The sequence below is a fragment of the Eschscholzia californica genome, unplaced genomic scaffold, assembly GCF_041429995.1.
Source record: "Eschscholzia californica isolate CP2 unplaced genomic scaffold, dmEscCali1.0.p SCAF_4, whole genome shotgun sequence".
In the NCBI taxonomy this organism is placed as follows: domain Eukaryota; kingdom Viridiplantae; phylum Streptophyta; class Magnoliopsida; order Ranunculales; family Papaveraceae; genus Eschscholzia; species Eschscholzia californica.
The window spans coordinates 48297801-48315973 of record NW_028238461.1 but is presented as its reverse complement, the minus strand read 5'-3'; the positions used below and the strand labels follow the sequence as shown (position 1 = coordinate 48315973).

Below are 18173 nucleotides of genomic sequence, written 5' to 3'. Positions count from 1 at the left end.
GTTATGAAGGTCAAATCGTGAGTTTCTCACAAATTGGGAGTCAAAACAGAATTAATCCTATTTTAATTGACAATTAAAACCGATAATTATAATTTAATTGTTATTATTATCATCTTAAATAACATATTTTTACTGATATTTCAAATGGTTATTGGTATTTCAAAAAATAATAATAATACTAATATCGTAGTGGTTACTATTCTATTTTATCACGAATAATATGTATTACATTTTATTGACATGAAATCAATGAAAATTCATACAATGTCAATGAAAATTGTCCATGAGAGTCCATAAAGGTTCGTGCTATGTCAATAGAAATGTCACTCGAATGATACTGAGAATTTATAAAAGTGCATGGATTCTGGTTGTCAATGGAAATGTATACGAACATGAAATCTATGAATGTGCAACAATCCTGATCGACTGCACCCCCTGATTTTAGGGTTACTTTCTTCTTCGCGTCCGACATTGTGATCAACTTTCTCTTTGACCCCCCTAATTTTATAAATCCAGAAATAGTCTACTTTTTCAAACGACCGACTAACTTTAACCGTTGGCATATTTATTTTCATTATTGCCCTTCCTTTAAAAAGTATTTCTCTCTGTCTCTTCTCCATTGTCGTAAATGGTCGTTGTCAGTCGATTGACATAACCTCGACGACCTTTCTGATGAAGAGAAAAACTTTCTTGTTCTTTTCCTCCTTCTCCCTTTCTAACTATTTTCCCTTTCCATTTGCAGCAGATCTGGGGTAACGAACGTCTATTAGAAAAAAAATCTTGAAATTTTTCTTTTTGCATAAACACCATACCCTCCTCTAACCACCACCACCTCTAACCACCGCCATCTCTCTCACTGTTTATTTATCTCAGACTCTCTTTCCTTCTCCCGCTTCATCTCTTCTCCCCACGCTTTTATGCTCTTTGACGAGAGATATGTGGTAATGATCACTGGCGGGTGGGTTATAGGGATTGGTGGTGATCAAAGTGGTAATTGTGAAGAAGAATACAAAAGAAACTTACAAATGCCAAAAGACAAATTATTTGTGTTTTTTAGTCCTAGAGATTATGCATCCCTCTAACCTAATTGAGTCGAGTGAGTCGAACGAAATACCTAGTATCTCACAAAAGTATTCCTTCCATCCACTGATTTTTTCCGTTTCAAAAGCATGCCTTGTTACGAGAGAATATCAATTGCCATGAAATTTCATAGTTTTGGTATGAGTTGCAAAATCAAGTCTAAATGCACCGAATACTTACATTTGTAACGGATTGAATTCCAAATAGAATACACAACTGAAAGAATTTCAGATCGTTTGTTCTTTAGATTGGTAAAATGCAAATGATATCTTTACTCAAAAAAGACCAATTATGGAGTAATTCCATTATTGAAACTATACGAACAAAATCATTTATAATTTGTATTTATGGAGTAATTCCATTATTGAAACTACGAACAAAATCATTTATAATTTGTAATTACAATATCATATATTTGTATTGGTAGCTAGATCAGTTGTGTATACTAATATCTCACATGAAACATTTTTGATCACCAATTTCTTATACAGTATATAGTATATTTTTTTTGAAACCCATCTAGTAAGCATGGAAGGTTCAATGGGGAAGCCATTAACAGCATCTTTTTTAATTCAAACTATTCCTTTTCTGCCTCCATTTCTTTCTTGTCTGGTAATTGGGCGTTTCTCTTTTTAATTCTTTTACCCTTTCTCTCTCTCTCTCTCTACAATTTTCTCCCTCTAAATCCTCAGAATACCAGGCCTCCTAACTTCCAGTTTTCATGCAATAAGTGTTCTTCCTTTTCTATTTTATATCTTTAGAAGAAAGGGATTTTATTATTTATCATGGAATTAGTCGATCGGTTTCTTTTCTTACGGAATCTCGAAAGAAATGGAGCTTCTGGGTAGAAGAATTGTGAAGAAATAGTTTCTAGGGTTTGGGATCTTTACTGGGTCTGTAAAGTCCTTTGACCCAAAATCTGGGTTATTTGGAATTTTATACGAAGACGGTGATTCTGAGGAAATGGATCGGGAGGAAGTCATGTCAATTGTGGTTGATGGAGTAAATGAGCTCGGTGCCACTGAAATGATCCAGATGGAAAATCGTGATGAAAGCTGGAAAAAACGACCTCGAGAATGGGAATTTCAGGAATTATCAGCAGGTAATGTTACTGTTAGTTCAATTGAAGATAGTCTTACTGTAGAAGGAAAGGGTTTTGAAGAAACCCAAGTCAAGGATGGTCTAATAATAGCTGAATTCTCGGAAAACCCTAAAAAAGTATGTGGGTTGGATGGGAATTCTGGTGATGAAAACCTAGATTTAAGTGTAGATAAAAACTTGAAAGAAATTGTTAATTCTGAGGTGAATTTAGGTGAAACTGTTAATTCTGAGGTGAATCTAGGTGAAACTGGTTGTTCCAATGGGGGATTTTATGGAAATGATGCAATTAGGTCTACTGAGGAAGAAATTCCAAAGAGAGGAAATGATTTAAATCTGAATTCAAGTTATCAGGAAGGAACCCAGACAAAGGAATCTATGGTTGATGAGAATTCTAAGGTCATTGATTCAGTTGGAACTTTTGAGGTCGTGGAAGAGAAGGGTAGTATTAGTTTGGATGAGAATGTCAAGGGAGATGATGCTATTTTAGATAGGGATGTGGAAATTGAAAATGAGGATGTGGATTTAGGTGGACCATCAAAAGCAAATGATTCATCTGTTCTTAAGACTACCCAGATAGAGTACAATGTAACTGCTGGATATTGTTCAACCCCGAGTAGTTCTGTTGATCAAAGTGGTTTGGGTAGCAGAGATAAGGATGCACAGAGCAGGAAGAAGAGAAAGATGACCTCTGAAAAAGAGGTAGTGTTGAGAAGGAGTTCTCGTAGAACTAATTCCGCTTATTCTCTTAACAATGTCTCGAAGACGGAAGAATCATCGGCGATTCGTACTGTATCTTTATCCCGTAAAACTAAAGTTTTATCAGACGAGATACTTGCTGGTTCAAGCCCTGAAAGATTTGAGGGGGAGAATTATCTACCTACAAAGTTGGAACTACCCCCATCTTCAAAAAGTTTAAATCTAGAAGAGATTCCTATCTTTGATATTTTCTCTATTTACTCCATTTTAAGGTCGTTCAGTACTATATTGTTCTTGAGTCCATTTGAATTGGAAGCTTTTGTTGTAGCATTGAGATCCAAGTTCCCCAATTCCCTTATTGATTCCGTTCATGTTTCTATCTTGCAAACACTGAAGCGGCAGTTGAAGCATCTTTCCAATGAAGGTTCTCAATCTGCTACGAATTGCTTGAGGTATTCCATTGTTCGTTACGGATTATATTGTCACCAGAACCTGTCCAGTTATCTGTTGAATATTTTCGTTTTTTCCTTTTGCACTTATTTTATACAAGTTTGTTATTACTTGATGTAGGAGTCTTAATTGGGAATTGTTGGACTTAATTACATGGCCTGTTTATATGGCCGAGTATCTTCTAATCCATTGTTCAGGGTGGAAACCAAGGTTCCAGCTTAGTTGTGTGAAGCTTTTGGATAGTGATTACTATGGACAGCCTTTAAGTGTTAAGGTTGAGCTACTTCAGTGTCTATGTGAGGATCTACTTGAGTCAGAGGTCATAACAACAGAGCTTGATAGAAGAGTACTAGCATTCGAGCATGATATAGATGTCGATTGCATTTCTAAGAGCAAGACACCCAAGAAACGGAAGGGTCCAAGAGATGAATTGGGTGGTTCGTACTTGACTCAGGAGATAGTTGATGAAACTAATGACTGGAATAGTGATGAATGTTGTCTATGTAAGATGGACGGGAGTTTAATATGCTGTGATGGTTGCCCAGCTGCTTATCATTCAAGGTGTGTAGGGATTATCAAAGATCTATTGCCGGAAGGTGACTGGTATTGCCCTGAATGTGTGATGGAGAAATGTGATCCATCCATGAAATCAAGAAAGTCTATCCGTGGAGCAGAACCCTTGGGCACAGATCCTTTTGGACGGACTTTCTTTTGCAGCTACGGCTACTTGTTGGTGTAAGTAAATCAAGCTAAAAGTGCATCGTATTTACTTATCCCTTTCCCATTTGTTACTGACCTTACTCTAATTATTTCTGTTGCTTATTCACACTGTTTTGAATCTTTTTTGTCTTTGTACTATCTACAGTGAAGTAATTGAAACGTTACATGATGATAGTAAGACTGAACCTCCAAAATATCAGTTAAACACTTCAGTATGTAGATCCTGAAACACATTTGGTTACTGTAACTAATTGACCTGTTGTTTATATTCCTATTGAATGTGGGACCCTGAATACGGAAAACGATTCAGATTCTGATGTAGGACATCTAGCTCTAGGTACGTAAAATTAGAATAACTAGAATATCATGTATTTGATTTGCTTACTGTTGTCCTCTTTTGAAATGTTTCCAACAGTCCAGAAGAGTCGTTTATCTGCTTTCATAGTTTGATTGAGTTTTTCTATGTAATGCATGTACTTATTGAGTCACCCTAGCTGGTCGAGTGATAGTGAGATTATAGACCACCTAGCCTTTAGGACGTAGACCTAAGAGAAGCCTATCTCTTAAGGCGAAGTCCTTCTCTTTAGTAGCGGGTGATGATCCGCAGGCGTATAAGCAGTAGACCTGATCTTGGGGAATTGGTTACTCCCACTTGTGCCAGCCAATCCCTTTGAGTCCTCACTCCGGAGAGGAATTCATTTAGGTAACTAATTGAGCGCATCTATCTACCAGCAAGGACAGGTTAGAATGGTAACCTATGTACGGAGTGCCCCTTACCTTAAGTAGCTCACTGAAGGAAGTCGGTAGCGAGCCACGAGATGTGTTATGGAAGTTAAGTTTCTCAGTGACTTGAATTATTGAACAGTAAGCAAAGGCTTATGAATCGGACATTTTTATTCTTTGTTTGATAAATAGGTCCTATTTTTATTAGATGTTTGATGAAAATAATTTCAGAAAGATTTGGATCCAAGTTGCTCATGCAGTGTTTATCACTTCTATCCCTTTCTCTCCTCTCTTATCATCTTATGTCTCATCAGTATTCGAGTAACAGTACCCTCTTCGTCTCATGCTGCCCAATAATAGTTCTAAAGCCCATGCGAAAATCTTCTCTTAGTCAAATTTGTTAGTTATTGTCTAAAGCATCATCTTATTGTTACGATAGAGTTTTTTATTGCTATAATCTTTTCTTATCCAGCATAGGAATCTTTTGCTTGTTCAGATGCTACTGGAATTTCAAAATGTTGCTGAATTTGCAGGTCAGATTCAAGCGAGACAGGGACCTCTAATTATTATTACCACAGGGATGACTTGGATGTTGTTATCGAGACTCTAAAGTCATCGCCAATTATTTACAGTAGCATAATAAATTCAGTCACCAAAATGAGGAATAACTCAGGACCAAAAGGTAGTTCTGATCATCGAACTCCTACTATGCACACATACTTGGATGTGAAGGGGCGACTCTCTTCTGCTGTTTTGTGCTCTTTACCTAATCCAGTTTCAAACGTGGATGAAGCTAAAGTTTCCAATGAAAGCAAACCAAGTGAAAGCTTTACCGCAACCAAAGGTTTAGAAAATCAGAGCTGCAAATCTTTATGCTCAGTTAGAAGATCTGATTCTGCAACAGTAAACCAATTTATGGAGATGGCAAGTCCGTTTGCAAGTTCTGAAGGTTCGACTGAAATCTCACTGATTGGCACTCAAACATCTTCAAAAAATGGAGCAAATTGTTCCCTAATATCTGCTATGACACATAACCAGATCGAAACCTTACAAAATACTGATTCCAATGCCAGTGAATATTCGTTGAGACCAAATGCTAAACAAACAAATGAAATTGTGACCTCTGTCTCTGTTAATACATCAAAGGGTACTGAATCATCATTTATTCAGTCGGAACATGATCACTATTTTAACCGTTACAGTTTTGCGAGGATAGCTGCTTCTGTTGGCGGAGAGTTAATGTCTAAATCAACAGACGGCATAAGTGAGGATCCAAAGAGATCTGATGAGGACATAGTTATAGCTCAGATGAAAGCCATTTCTAATACGGTATCAAGTTTTTGTTGGTCAAATAACCAGAGACTACATATGGGTGGAGGACAGGAAAGTTGCGGGTGGTGTTTCTTTTGCAAAAATCCTACTGATGGCGAGGATTGTTTGTTTCGCATGACCGAGAAGTTGAATTCAGAAGTTTGTGATATTGGTTCATCTGTAAGAAAGAAAGAAAACCATCTAACTACTATTATACATCAGATTCTCTCCATTGAAGAACGCTTGTTCGGACTTCTCTCAGGTCCATGGCATAATCCACATTATCGTATGCATTGGCGTAAAAGTGTTCTTGAAGCGTCAAATGTTGCATCCTTGAAACATCACTTACTCGCTGTATGTATTTCCTTTCAAATCATTTTTTTCTTCAAATTGATAATCGTATATACTAGAAATTGGTTCAAGAAACATCTTCTTTTCCCCCTTTGACAACCCCATTATACAGATAGAGTCAAATTTGCGCCGTGTTGCGATGTCAGAAGAGTGGTTTAAAGTGGTGGATTCTCTTGTTACTTTAGGATCAGCTTCTCATGCCATGACCAAAGGTCAGGTTTCTCCTTTGAAACAACAGGGAATTGCTAGAAAGCGAGCCAAAGTTTCACTTACCGGTCCTACTGCTACTTCAAGTTCTGCTGGCCCATCAGGTATCTTCTGGTGGAGGGGTGGACGGCTTTCACGTCAACTGTTCAATTGCAAGGTTCTACCTTGTTCCATGGCTGCGAAGGTTGGCCGACAAGGTCTGATTTTCTATCTCTGTACTTTAGATAATGAAAGCTCAAGGCAATTCTGGTCAATTTAATTTCAGGGTTTGACGTTGAAAATCTGCAGGTGGGTGTGAAAAAATAACCACTCTATTATATCTTGAAAACTCGGAATTTGCAAGGAGAATTAGATACATCGAATGGAGAGCATCAGTTGAGATGTCAAGAAGTGTCACACAGCTTGCCTGCCGGGTAAAACTCGAAGACATACAGTTTCCTAATTAATATTTCTAATTCTAGTCTACTTGTTATTGCTAATGCTAACTTAATAAGTGAATATCTAATAAAAAGAAACCGTGCTGTGTTGATTTTGAACGTGATCAGATTAGGGAGTTTGACATGAATATCAGGTGGGATAGTATTGAAAATACTCAACATTTATCCCGTCTTGACAAAGAGTACAAAAAATTATGGAGGCTTTTCAAGAAGGTAAGTATTCGCAGGAAGTCTGTTGAAGGGACACAGGTGAAGTATCTTCTTGATTTTGGGAAGAGAAGAACTATGCCTGAGCCTGTTATCCGGCATGGGGTCATGCTAGAACTATCTGCCAGTGAAAGGAAAAAATATTGGCTGGACGAATCTCATGTTCCTCTAAATCTACAGAAGGCCTTTGAAGAGAAAAAACTCGTCCGCATGGCTAGTAAGACAAAACCTGGTCTTCCTCGTGGGGAAGCTGGCATATTTATCAGAAAACCCCCAAGAAAGAGGGGTTTATCTTATCTCCTGTCAAAATCAGAGAACCACCAGTGTGGTCAATGTAATAAAGACGTGCTGATCAGGTACCACCTAATACTTGATTTCTACTGCAAGGCATGCTATTAACTTTATACTGTTATTTCTTTTAAGGGGGAATCTTAATGGTGTTAAACTTCAACGGATGTCTTACTAGTAATAGACCAGTATTATGGCTTGGTATCAAGTATGAACTATACTTCTTGTCACAAAAAATAAGGGCATCGTTTCCATAAAAAAAATTCCAATTACAGTTTATAACTTATTATTGTCCATATATTTCCGATGTCCCAAGTCGAGGGGCAAAGTTCAGGCGGAAAGTGTCAGTCGGGTCACACCTTCACAAGGAGTCAATAGATGTAACTGTATGGGTGATAGAGTTATCCCGTTTTCCATCTCTGGAGGCTCCTAAAGAAACTACTTTATATTATTTGCCTTACTGTTACACTAACATCACTTTATGCCATCTTTAATATTATATACATAAGCATTACTAATTAAAACAAAACTAGAGACTTTTTCTTTTCCGACTTCTCTTTCTCCTCTTCTATTTTGAAGTCTCAGTAAGTTTCATTACATATCTTCATCAATTTTTAGATTTTACCCTAGAGCTTTGATTCTGCTAGACGCTCTTTCCAGTCTCCACGGAAAATAATAAGAGAAATAGTTGCATCATGGAAAAAGCTATGATGTGAACTTCTTAATATTTTATGTGTGCATATTGTTTCATATTTGACTTGTATATCACTAACATATGATTCTTCTTAATTGGCAGTGAAGCTGTGAACTGCAAGGATTGCAAAGGTATGCTTTTGATTTTCCAGCATATGATAAGTTTCTTTTGATGGGCAAGCAGAAAGGAGTCTTCATAATTGCATTAATTTTTATTTGCATTTCTTCTCCTTACTGAATTTCATATTGAGTCTTACGCGTAATAAAGAAAGAATATATATATATATTAGTTAGGCGTTCTTGTCTTTATACTGTGATCAGTTAGGAGCATGTCATATGTCGGTGCTTCTTGACTGGTAATAAATGGTGTGAAGCTCGACAATGTGTCGATGATGAAACACTTTTTTTAATTGACGATATGGTATGGTTTCAGATCAGCAGTCATGTATATGATGCTAGTTCTTGCTCCTACACTTGTATCTTTTGGTGCTAAATGTCCAGGAAAACCACAAAAAGATAGAAGTTAGATAACACTCTAGAACTACAATAGAACTTTGGGATCTAAACTGCCACTCCAGAACAAGACAAATGCTGATATAGTAACTATTAGAACGAAATCCCATTCCCACCCTAGTATATTTTAGAAACTAATATTGTTGAAGTTGAATATCCCAATCAACTTAACTGGATAATCTCGTAATCAGGCAGTCGTACATAAAGTGTGGTTCATCCTTCGTTGGATGAGGTCATTTCCCAGATCTCAATCACTATTTTTTATGGGTTCACAAGTTACGATCTTGAATTTTGCTTTTGAGACAATGACATAAGGTAAATGAATATATTGGGCTTCAGAGAATATTGTTAATCTTTTCTCCAGTTCTTAACACAGCAAATCATCCGTGGCCATAAATATGACTTTTGCTTGGTGTTTTTCATTTGATTCTTCCCAAACTGCTTCTCAGATGTAGAACATTCTGAAACACATGATCTAGTTGGGTCTCTTGTAGATGTTATGGTTTTTCTTCCCCAGAAGCTGATATTTTTTGAAAATTTGAATTAATATTAAAACGAAAAGGAGAACTATACAATCGGGGAGGCAGCTAGTGGATCTCTCGCGACATCCACGCCTCCCAATTACAAACTATATCTAGAAAAGAAAGATTAAGATACTTGGGTAAGCCTCTAGCCCACCCAAATATTACAGCTTTTATATCATCCGCATCTAAACTTGTATTAGCATTAGCCTCTTTAAAGATCTTGTTGTTTCGGTCCTTCCATATGCTCCACACTATCGCTGCCGGAATCAAGTCCCAAATATCTTTTCTATCCCAGAAGCTGATATTATACTATTGCAGTCTTAATATTATACTATAGTAACATCGGACTTGAAGAAAATTCTGAAACACATGACAGGGACTTGTAGTCTAGCGCTAGGTGGCCATAAACTATAATAACATCGGACTTGAAGAAAATTTTGAGCTTGGACTCAGAGATTCTTAATATTATACTATTGCACAAGAATGATTGGCTTATGAGATTTTGAGATGACTTATATGTTTAATGTACTTTACTTTAATAGCAACTAAGCTTATCTTATTGATTAATAACTTAATGTAAAACTCTTCTATATTTCAGGTTTCTTCCACAGAAAGCATTTCAGGAAGTCTAAAGGTGCCAATACGTCTGACTCTACTTATTCATGCGACAAGTGCCAGAACAAGAAAAATGTGAAGATGCCTGTCAAATTGAAAAAGAAAGTTAAGATGGGAAAAAAGAAAGCAACTTCCATAAAAGGGAAACCACAGGCACAGGAGAGAATAATTTCTAAGAGGGGGAGACCAGCGAAGCAGGAGAAAATATCTTCTATAGCTGGACGACTTAGACGTTCGGTGCGTAAAGTGAACTATGCAGAGCTTGAAAATAAACAGCTTGGACAAAACAAGAAGTACAAATTGAGTCCATCTAAGAAAGTAATCACAAAGAAACGAAAACGAGGCCGACCTAAGAAAGTGATCACCAAGAAACCCAAACAAGATCAACCTAAGAAAGGGATTACTGAGCAAATGGTTTGTTTGCGTAAAGGGAAGCGAAAACGAGTTTCTAGTCCATTCTGGCTCAATGGTCTTTTATTAACTAGACAGCCAAATGATGACGCTCATCTAACTTGCCTCAGAGAAGGAAAACTTCTTATGCCATCTGAACAGTTAGACGCTCTCAGTACACAACCCATTTGTTGTCTTTGCTGTGAAACAGGATATGCATCTACGTTAGTTTACGTTAGATGTGGAAAATGTGAAGGTAGACTACTTATCCTTCTTGTTAATATAATTTTGTTTCGTTCTTGGCTTCCAAAATTTGGTAAGCAGGATGGACGGAATCAATTTTTGCTCATACTGTTTACTCATTTATCCACTTTCTTGCCCTCTTCTTTTTGTCATGTAGAATGGTATCATGGAGATGCAGTCGGGATCAATGAGGAAAATATTGGTAACGTTCTTGGATTCCGATGTCACAACTGTCGGCAAAAGAGTCCTTCTATTTGCCCACATAAGGACCCAACAGTTTCTGGCGGAAGAAACGCGGAGAAAAGTAATGCAGTGGGTGAACCTGCAAAAGAAGTGGCCGATTCCAACAAATTTCCTAATGGCAAAGAAGAAGATAATAGAGCTCCTCCAAATGAAGGTACTCGAGGTTCATTTCATATGTATACTCGTAAACTAAGGTCAGATTCATATCCTCATATTGACTGCGAGGATCAGAAAACATGTGAAGTTCCAGATTCTAATAGCACAGAACAGGAAAAAGATAAAACTTCATTGTCTGATCAAATTCCCGCTTTAAGTGAGAGTAAAGATGAATCGACAAAAGGACTCGAGTTTGTCCCAGATGAGCAAAATCTATGTTTGAATTCAGATTCTACTCAGAAGGACCAAAAAGCAGATAGAACTCTTGATTCTGATCACAATCCTTCATTAGAAGCAATGGGGAATGAAAAGGAGAACGGGCATATTGTCTCTGTTTGATCCCTTACTTGAAAGTAATCAATCTAGCAAATCTTCAGAGAATGTAGCAGTAACTGAAGAGAAGATGATCAGAAATAGAAAGGTTGAAGATGTTTAAGATATTATAACTGCTCAACCCAAAGGTGTGGGTGTTTGTAACAGTTGTCTTTGCTGAGTTGCAAAGACAATCTACTTTGTCATTGATTTAGATGTAGGAGGAAATTAAGTAAAGATTCATTTTTCGTGTTAACCTAGGTTTGGAGTTCCAAATGTTATTCATATTTAGAACAGTGATTGTAAAGATTTAATGATAACTTTGATTTGAATTGCAAAATAGGAAAATTACTTGGATATTCCCATTGAGATGATGTCTCTCTTCCTACGGAGTTCCGGCAGTAAGTATGATTTCAATTCTCCAGCCTTAGGGGCTTCATAATCATTTGCAGTTATGACCACCATCTCTCGTTCCGTCTCTCTGCACATATCTTTAGATTGTTGGAGAGAGAGAGAGAGGGCTCATCTTTCTTTTCTTTTTGTATGAGATACTAGATGTATTCATCTACATATCTTGAGAAGAAAGCTAGAACCTTGGGTTTAAGTGCATGTTGAAACTCAACAAGTGTCGGAGGGCTTTTTGTGTGCACTTGTGGACCTTCGCTAGAAACAAAATCTCATGCTTGTTGAATTTGGGTGTGTCAAAATTGAGAGAGGGTAAAATTGACCAATGAAAAAAAACATCTTAACAGAATGCTAACCATTTTGTTAGTTTAGGGATTAAAAGTTGAGTTGGTAAAAAATATAGAGGTGAAAAGGATGAATTAGTCAGAACATAAGGGGTTAGATAGTAATTAACTAACCCTTCTTTGACGTAGTAGCATCGTGATCTATTATTTTACCTCCCCCACTCCCAAATCTCCAAACCCTTTCTTCCTGAACTTTTAGAGAGAGAGAGAGAAACTTGTTTTCTTCATTTTATCTAGAGAGAGAAAGGAAGAGCTTGTTCATCTTCAGCAATGGCGGCAGCAGCAGCAAGAAACGCTCTTCTAAAGCATCTGAGAATCAATGTAGTTACTGAATCGAGAAATGTTGCTTCTCCATTTGTCGGTTCGTTTAATCTCGTTCGACGTCATTTCTCTGACGAAGTTAGAGGATCCTTCCTTGACAAACATGAAGTCGCAGATCGTATTATCACTGTCGTGAAAAACTTTCAGAAAGTTGATCCTTCCAAGGTATAAACCCTAATTCTTACGTTCACTTTTTTCTTATGTCAGTTAGATTTCAGTTTTTGTCAATCTGAACAAAGGATTTATGGTGTGTTTGTATTGTTTAGATATTGTTTACCATTCTGCCCCCTACTATTTGTTATATTGGCTTGTTCTTTGAAGATTTCGAACTCATTTGCTTATTACTATATTAGTTTCCTCTATGTGGATATACCGATATAGTTGATTTTGCTCTTCTTGGTGAGGGATTCATTCAAGTAAAAGGGTTTATTGTTTTGCCTTTTTTTCTTCTGTGTAGCAAACTCTGTAGTCTATGGTGGTATAGGTTTCTTTGATTGGGTCTAGAACTGTTGGTACTATATAAGTGGTGGTGCTTGATTGAAATCATCTCATAACCCATCTTGGTTTGTGGAACTAATGGTCAACGCTAGAATACAGGATTTTAGCAACAACTTATTGTGTTGGTAAGAAATAGGAGCAGGCTACACAAAAGAAGATGTAAGATTTGACGGGAATAATTTCTTCTGAACAAGTATCGAATATGTTGGGGCATGGGTGGTCCTAGAATTAAAAAAATCAAGAAAGCTCATTTTTAGTGAATTATAGGAATCATTTGATCAAATGAGATAAGAATTTAGGTAAGAGGGTGTTGGTTTTCATTGTGATGTGAAGGCATATAATGAGTCTAGGGAGTAAAGTACTAGCTGATTTCAATGATTTTCAGTGAGAAAGAATTAGTAGTCTAGTGCATTATATATGGTCATTGAAGGGCATCATGATCAATCTGTAGTTCAATGCTATAAATTTCTGCTTTCATGAGCCAATGTTGTCAAAGGTGGCACAAGCAACGCCTCGAACCACAGGTTGAGAAGGAGTCACTGTGCTTTATTGAGATTTCCCCTAGTATGCTTTGAGCCTTGAGCAAATATAAGTAAGAAACTTGCTTGCCTGCCTGACATTGCTTCACGACCCTTGCTTAGTCCACTATGTTGTTTTTATTGAAAAATAAAACCCGTTCGCTCTTAAAATTTGTTTAGTTTTAATTTGCTCCCTGAAAATAAACGTTGTTTATCTGGCGAACACATCTAAAGCTGTAATGATAATATGTTAAGATGGCTTGGTATAATAAAGTATGAAGAACTCCATGTATACTCCTGACTCCTGAGGCTAATCTTCTCACTAGATAATACGAGCAAAGTTTGAGGCTATAAAAGAGAGACATAGAAAAGTCGTATAGATTAAACTCTGCTAAGAAGCAAGATTTCCTGACACACTCGACCAGTTCATAACACTGAATGGAATTGGAGGTTTATCTATTCTGTAGTTAATAAAACTTAATGAGTATTCCTTCAATGTAGTATTATGCGTCATATAATTATGTAAACTTATTCAAGATTCTTGATGATATTTGTCTCGTTTGCAGGTAACACCTACCGCCAATTTCCAGAAGGACCTTGGGCTCGATAGTCTAGACACAGTAGAGATAGTGATGGCACTTGAAGAGGAGTTTTGTTTTGAGATCCCAGATAACGAACAAGACAAGATCACTTGCATTAATGATGCTGTGGATTTCATCGCCTCACATCCTCAGGCCAAGTAAACGAAACCCTTATTTCGTTTTTGCTGTATTTTGTTCGGCTTTCATTCTAATGGTTAAACTGTAACCAAATTCTGTAATACCCTCTTTCATGTCATTTTGTTTTCCTTTTCTAGTCTTGGTATTTGTTTGATGGTGAAGTGATTAGACTTCTTATCTTCGCGTTTGAACGAACAGTAATTGGTAATAAGAGAGGATTACTTATATGTCGTGATTGAATCCTACTAAGTTTGAAAAGCAAAAAGATATAAAAGCCATGAGTGAAAGATTCAAGTTCGATATTATTTTAGTTCAGAGTCTGATATTAAATAAGCTGGACTACAAATCCTGATAGATATTATGTAGGAGACTGCTTCTATAGTGCTATTGGTTGCAATTAATATAGTGGAATTGTTAATCTTTTTTCCGTTTTAAGTTACAAATCTTGGAATTGGACTTGTCTAGAAGTGGAAAATTTTACAACATATAATGTACCCTTAAGAGCAGCAGGTAGAAGGATCCTACCGATATACTCGTATTCAACATTCATGACATAATTAGGGTTGGTATATTTTAGGTAGAGATACCTCTGAAGTTTGGCAAGTTATTAGACAGTATTAGGGTAAAATTGGTCTCTGAGACACGAACACGAGACTCTCAGTGTCTCATCTAAAAACATAAAATATGGCAAGTTCGGTTGCTTGTACTTTGTGATTGTTCCTTAGAGAGAGCATGGAACTTTAGTAGGCTCAAATTCCTCCAAATCACTTTTCCTTTCGTTACTAGCTTGGGTTGGTCACTGTTGCTTTCACATAGGCTAAATAAATCCCATGTATTCTTCTTTGAATAGCTCTTTGTTGAGCTATGTTAGAAGGGGTGGTGATCTTTACTTCGAAGAGAACTAAAAGGACCACCTTAGTTTGTGTAACAATCTGTTTATTAAGATAAATTTGTAAATGGAGTATTCAAAGTTTGGTATTCATACTTGACTACTTGGTATTTGGTCAATAGCTTAACCTTGTGGCCAACTCTTATTTACTCTGCATTTTTTTGGTTAAAGAACTCTTATTTCTCATAGAAGTTTCTTTTTGTTATTTAAGTTCTAGACCTTTTTGTGTGTATTTCTTGTTAGAGAGAAGGAACACAAAAAAGAATTGCTTCTAGGGGAGGGGGCAAGTCCTTTACCTAATTGTCAACTTAGAAAAATAAATAACCCTACTTAAGAATATAATTGTCCGCGTAAGTATTCCTTAGGAGTCAAGAATCGTATAAAAAAAGAAAAGGTAAATGTACGCGTTAATTTTATTGGCCGGTGACTTATTGTAGAAATATAATTCTTTTTGAGAAAAAAAGTGAAGTGATAAAGAAGGTACAAAAATGAGTTACATAGTTGTATTTGTTTATGTAAAATATTCTATCTTTACAGCAAAATCCAAGCATGGAACATTTTCTTATCTTTATACATTCTAAATTCTATAGAGAGAAAAGGATCTCCTCGAACAAATTGAAGAGCCAAAACTCATATCTGATGAGGAACTAGTGCTCCAAAACTACGACGCAGTTTCGCCTTTTCATTTTATAATCTGATAAATTCATAATACATCTCAAAGTGTTTTTTTTCTTCAAATTTCCGGTATGAATTGATGTTCCATGACTCCGACCATAAACAATGAAGAAACAAATAGAAAAATTCTATCCATAAGAACTCAATTAACTCTCTGCTCTACCATTGATCATCAATCACAAACAAATTCCCTTATACAATGTAAAATTATATACTAAGAATTAGGTAATTAGCTGCATTTAGAAATCGAATTGATCCATGGTACAAATCAAAACTTTCTCCATAGGTTTCATATAGAAGAGCAAAATACAATAATAAATTGAATTAAAAAAAAGAATAAATCAATCTTCTATTCATTATTTAATGGCACCCCTGACATTCCTAATTACATTTTATCCACTAAATCAAGACTCAAAACCTTCAAAAGTATAAGAAAAAAAAAATCACAAATCCTTTTACCCCTCCCTTGGTCCTATATGATTTGTATCTTTACACTCAAAATATGTAACAAATTCCAAATGACTACAAGATAAACTCTCACAATAACCAAACCTCAATGACCTTAAATCTATATCACACTTGACATAAAAAAACCCTAAACTTCAAATTTCATGACCATTTATTAAGACATAGGAGCAATGACAAACACTTCAAATAAGGAATGAATGCTCCAAAAGAATCCCCAATCAACTTGTTCTCTTACTCTGTGATAAGTTTCTTTGTCTCTCTACTTGCAGAGTTTTCTTCCTTGGGTACCCACCAAACCCTCAAACTTCTATCAAGACCTCCACTATAAAGCAAAAACCCACCACCAACACTATATAATGAAGCTTGTAAACATTTTACAGGTCCTTCATGACCACTCATAAATCCAACATTACTAATTTCACCATTTTTCTCTCTCTTCCATATACCAATACTCTTATCAGTTGAACCACTACAAATAAAATTACCCATTAAACATAAACATAAAACAGACATATTATGAGCTTTAACTTCACAAATTAACTTCCAATTTCCATTTTCTTCATCAATTTCCCAACCCATTATATACCCATCTGACCCACCTCCATATACAAATTTCCCATCTTCACAAACAATCACAGAATTTAAAGAAACATCTTTATGACCTACCAATACTCTCTTTAAAAAATGAGAGTTTTTTCCTTCATTATAACTCCAAATTTTGATTTTTCCATCTGCAGATGCTGAATAAAGATTACCCTTTTCTGCAACTAACCCATTAATGGCATCATCGTGAGCCTTAATTGATTCTAAACACTTCAAATCAGATACCCTCCATATTTTTAGGGTTTTATCCCATGACCCAGAGTAAATTAACCCATTATAAACAGCTAAACAAGAAATACTATCAGCATGTTCAATCCATAATCTTTTATGATTTCTTCTAGTTTGAACATAATTACTTTGTTTCATAAACTTACCTAAGTAATCTTTAGTAGTTGGTAATGTTGAAACAAGTCTGAATAAGTTCTCTGAACTTCTTGATACTTTCCAAACCCTAATTCTACTATCTTGATGTGCAGTGAAAACTTTGTTCCCAACTGTCACAAGAGCTTTAACAGTTCCATCCCCATGACCAAATTTAGCAAATTTTTTAAGATCTGGTTGTTGCCATACTATTATATCTTTACCTTGTGAAGCACTTAGAACAAATTCACCACATAAAGCTAAACAAGAAACAGATCCTATATGACCTGATAGAACTGCTAAAGATCTATAAGATCCAGAAGTGGGTAGTTTTGGAAATTGATTTTTAACATCATTGAACATGAAATGAGTTGAGTTTTGGGGACTTTCATCAGATTCACTACTACTGTTTGTAGTTGCAGATAACAATGGTGTTGATTGATTGGTTTCTGAATCAAGAGTTTTTGTGAGTAAAACCATGATCTTTAATGATTTCTGAAAATGGGTATCTCTTGGTTTGTGAGTTTGGCAAAAAAGTTGTGGGCTAAGAGAGAGAAGTGGTAGTAAAGATAGGTGAGAATTTTAGAGAGAGAGAGAGAGAGAGAGAAGAAATGCTTAAGAGAGACGTTGGAGGGGAAGAAGATATAAAGATTGATTGAGGAGCGGGCAAGTGTTCTCTTTTGAGGTTAATATTTTTTCAAATGAGGAGGGAAGGTGTAACGGCTAATTTGACAAAAATGTGGTTCTTAATTATTGGGAATTTGGTGGTCAAGACCTAAAAAGGGATCTTGATTCTTTACTTAGGTGAGGAAGCTTATCCTTTTTTGAGTCTTTGAGACTCACAAGTCATAACTTTACTTGTCTTCTTTTTACACTTTTGTTTTAGGGTCGAAGTAAATTATAACATTTTGTTTTTTTTTTTGTATAGGTCAGTAGGCTTTTTAGAGAGCTCGAAACTCAAGTGCCTCGAACCCCTGACCTCGAGGATAGTTAAGCAAGTGCTTCACCACTCGATCAAGGAGTCTTTGGCAAATGATAATATTTTGTATGGGAATGTTGGATCATGGACTTACCAAATACGTATACGAGCCAAAGAGCTCGTTCAAGTAGTTA

The 18173-nt window shown here is 36.2% G+C and overlaps 3 protein-coding genes across 3 annotated transcripts; 2 read left to right on the top strand and 1 right to left on the bottom strand.

Moving 5' to 3' along the window:
* The first annotated feature begins 1042 nt into the window (after window positions 1-1042).
* On the top strand, window positions 1043-11617 carry LOC147545506 (PHD-finger and DNA binding domain-containing protein). The gene is made up of 9 exons (XM_086673269.1): window positions 1043-3329; window positions 3448-4062; window positions 5304-6435; window positions 6545-6836; window positions 6928-7052; window positions 7185-7639; window positions 8368-8396; window positions 9900-10562; window positions 10707-11617. Exons 1-9 carry the CDS (start codon window positions 2044-2046, stop codon window positions 11285-11287), a joined length of 5178 nt encoding a protein of 1725 aa, XP_086529395.1. The 5' UTR covers window positions 1043-2043; the 3' UTR covers window positions 11288-11617.
* A 452-nt stretch (window positions 11618-12069) lies between these two features.
* On the top strand, window positions 12070-14292 carry MTACP2 (mitochondrial acyl carrier protein 2). The gene is made up of 2 exons (XM_086673270.1): window positions 12070-12495; window positions 13913-14292. Exons 1-2 carry the CDS (start codon window positions 12280-12282, stop codon window positions 14087-14089), a joined length of 393 nt encoding a protein of 130 aa, XP_086529396.1. The 5' UTR covers window positions 12070-12279; the 3' UTR covers window positions 14090-14292.
* Window positions 14293-15948: 1656 nt separating this feature from the next.
* Window positions 15949-17727, bottom strand: LOC147545504 (Transducin/WD40 repeat-like superfamily protein). Its single transcript, XM_086673401.1, has one exon. The coding sequence runs from the start codon at window positions 17538-17540 to the stop codon at window positions 16329-16331; it is 1212 nt and encodes a 403-aa protein (XP_086529527.1). The 5' UTR covers window positions 17541-17727; the 3' UTR covers window positions 15949-16328.
* Between the last annotated feature and the right edge of the window lie 446 nt (window positions 17728-18173).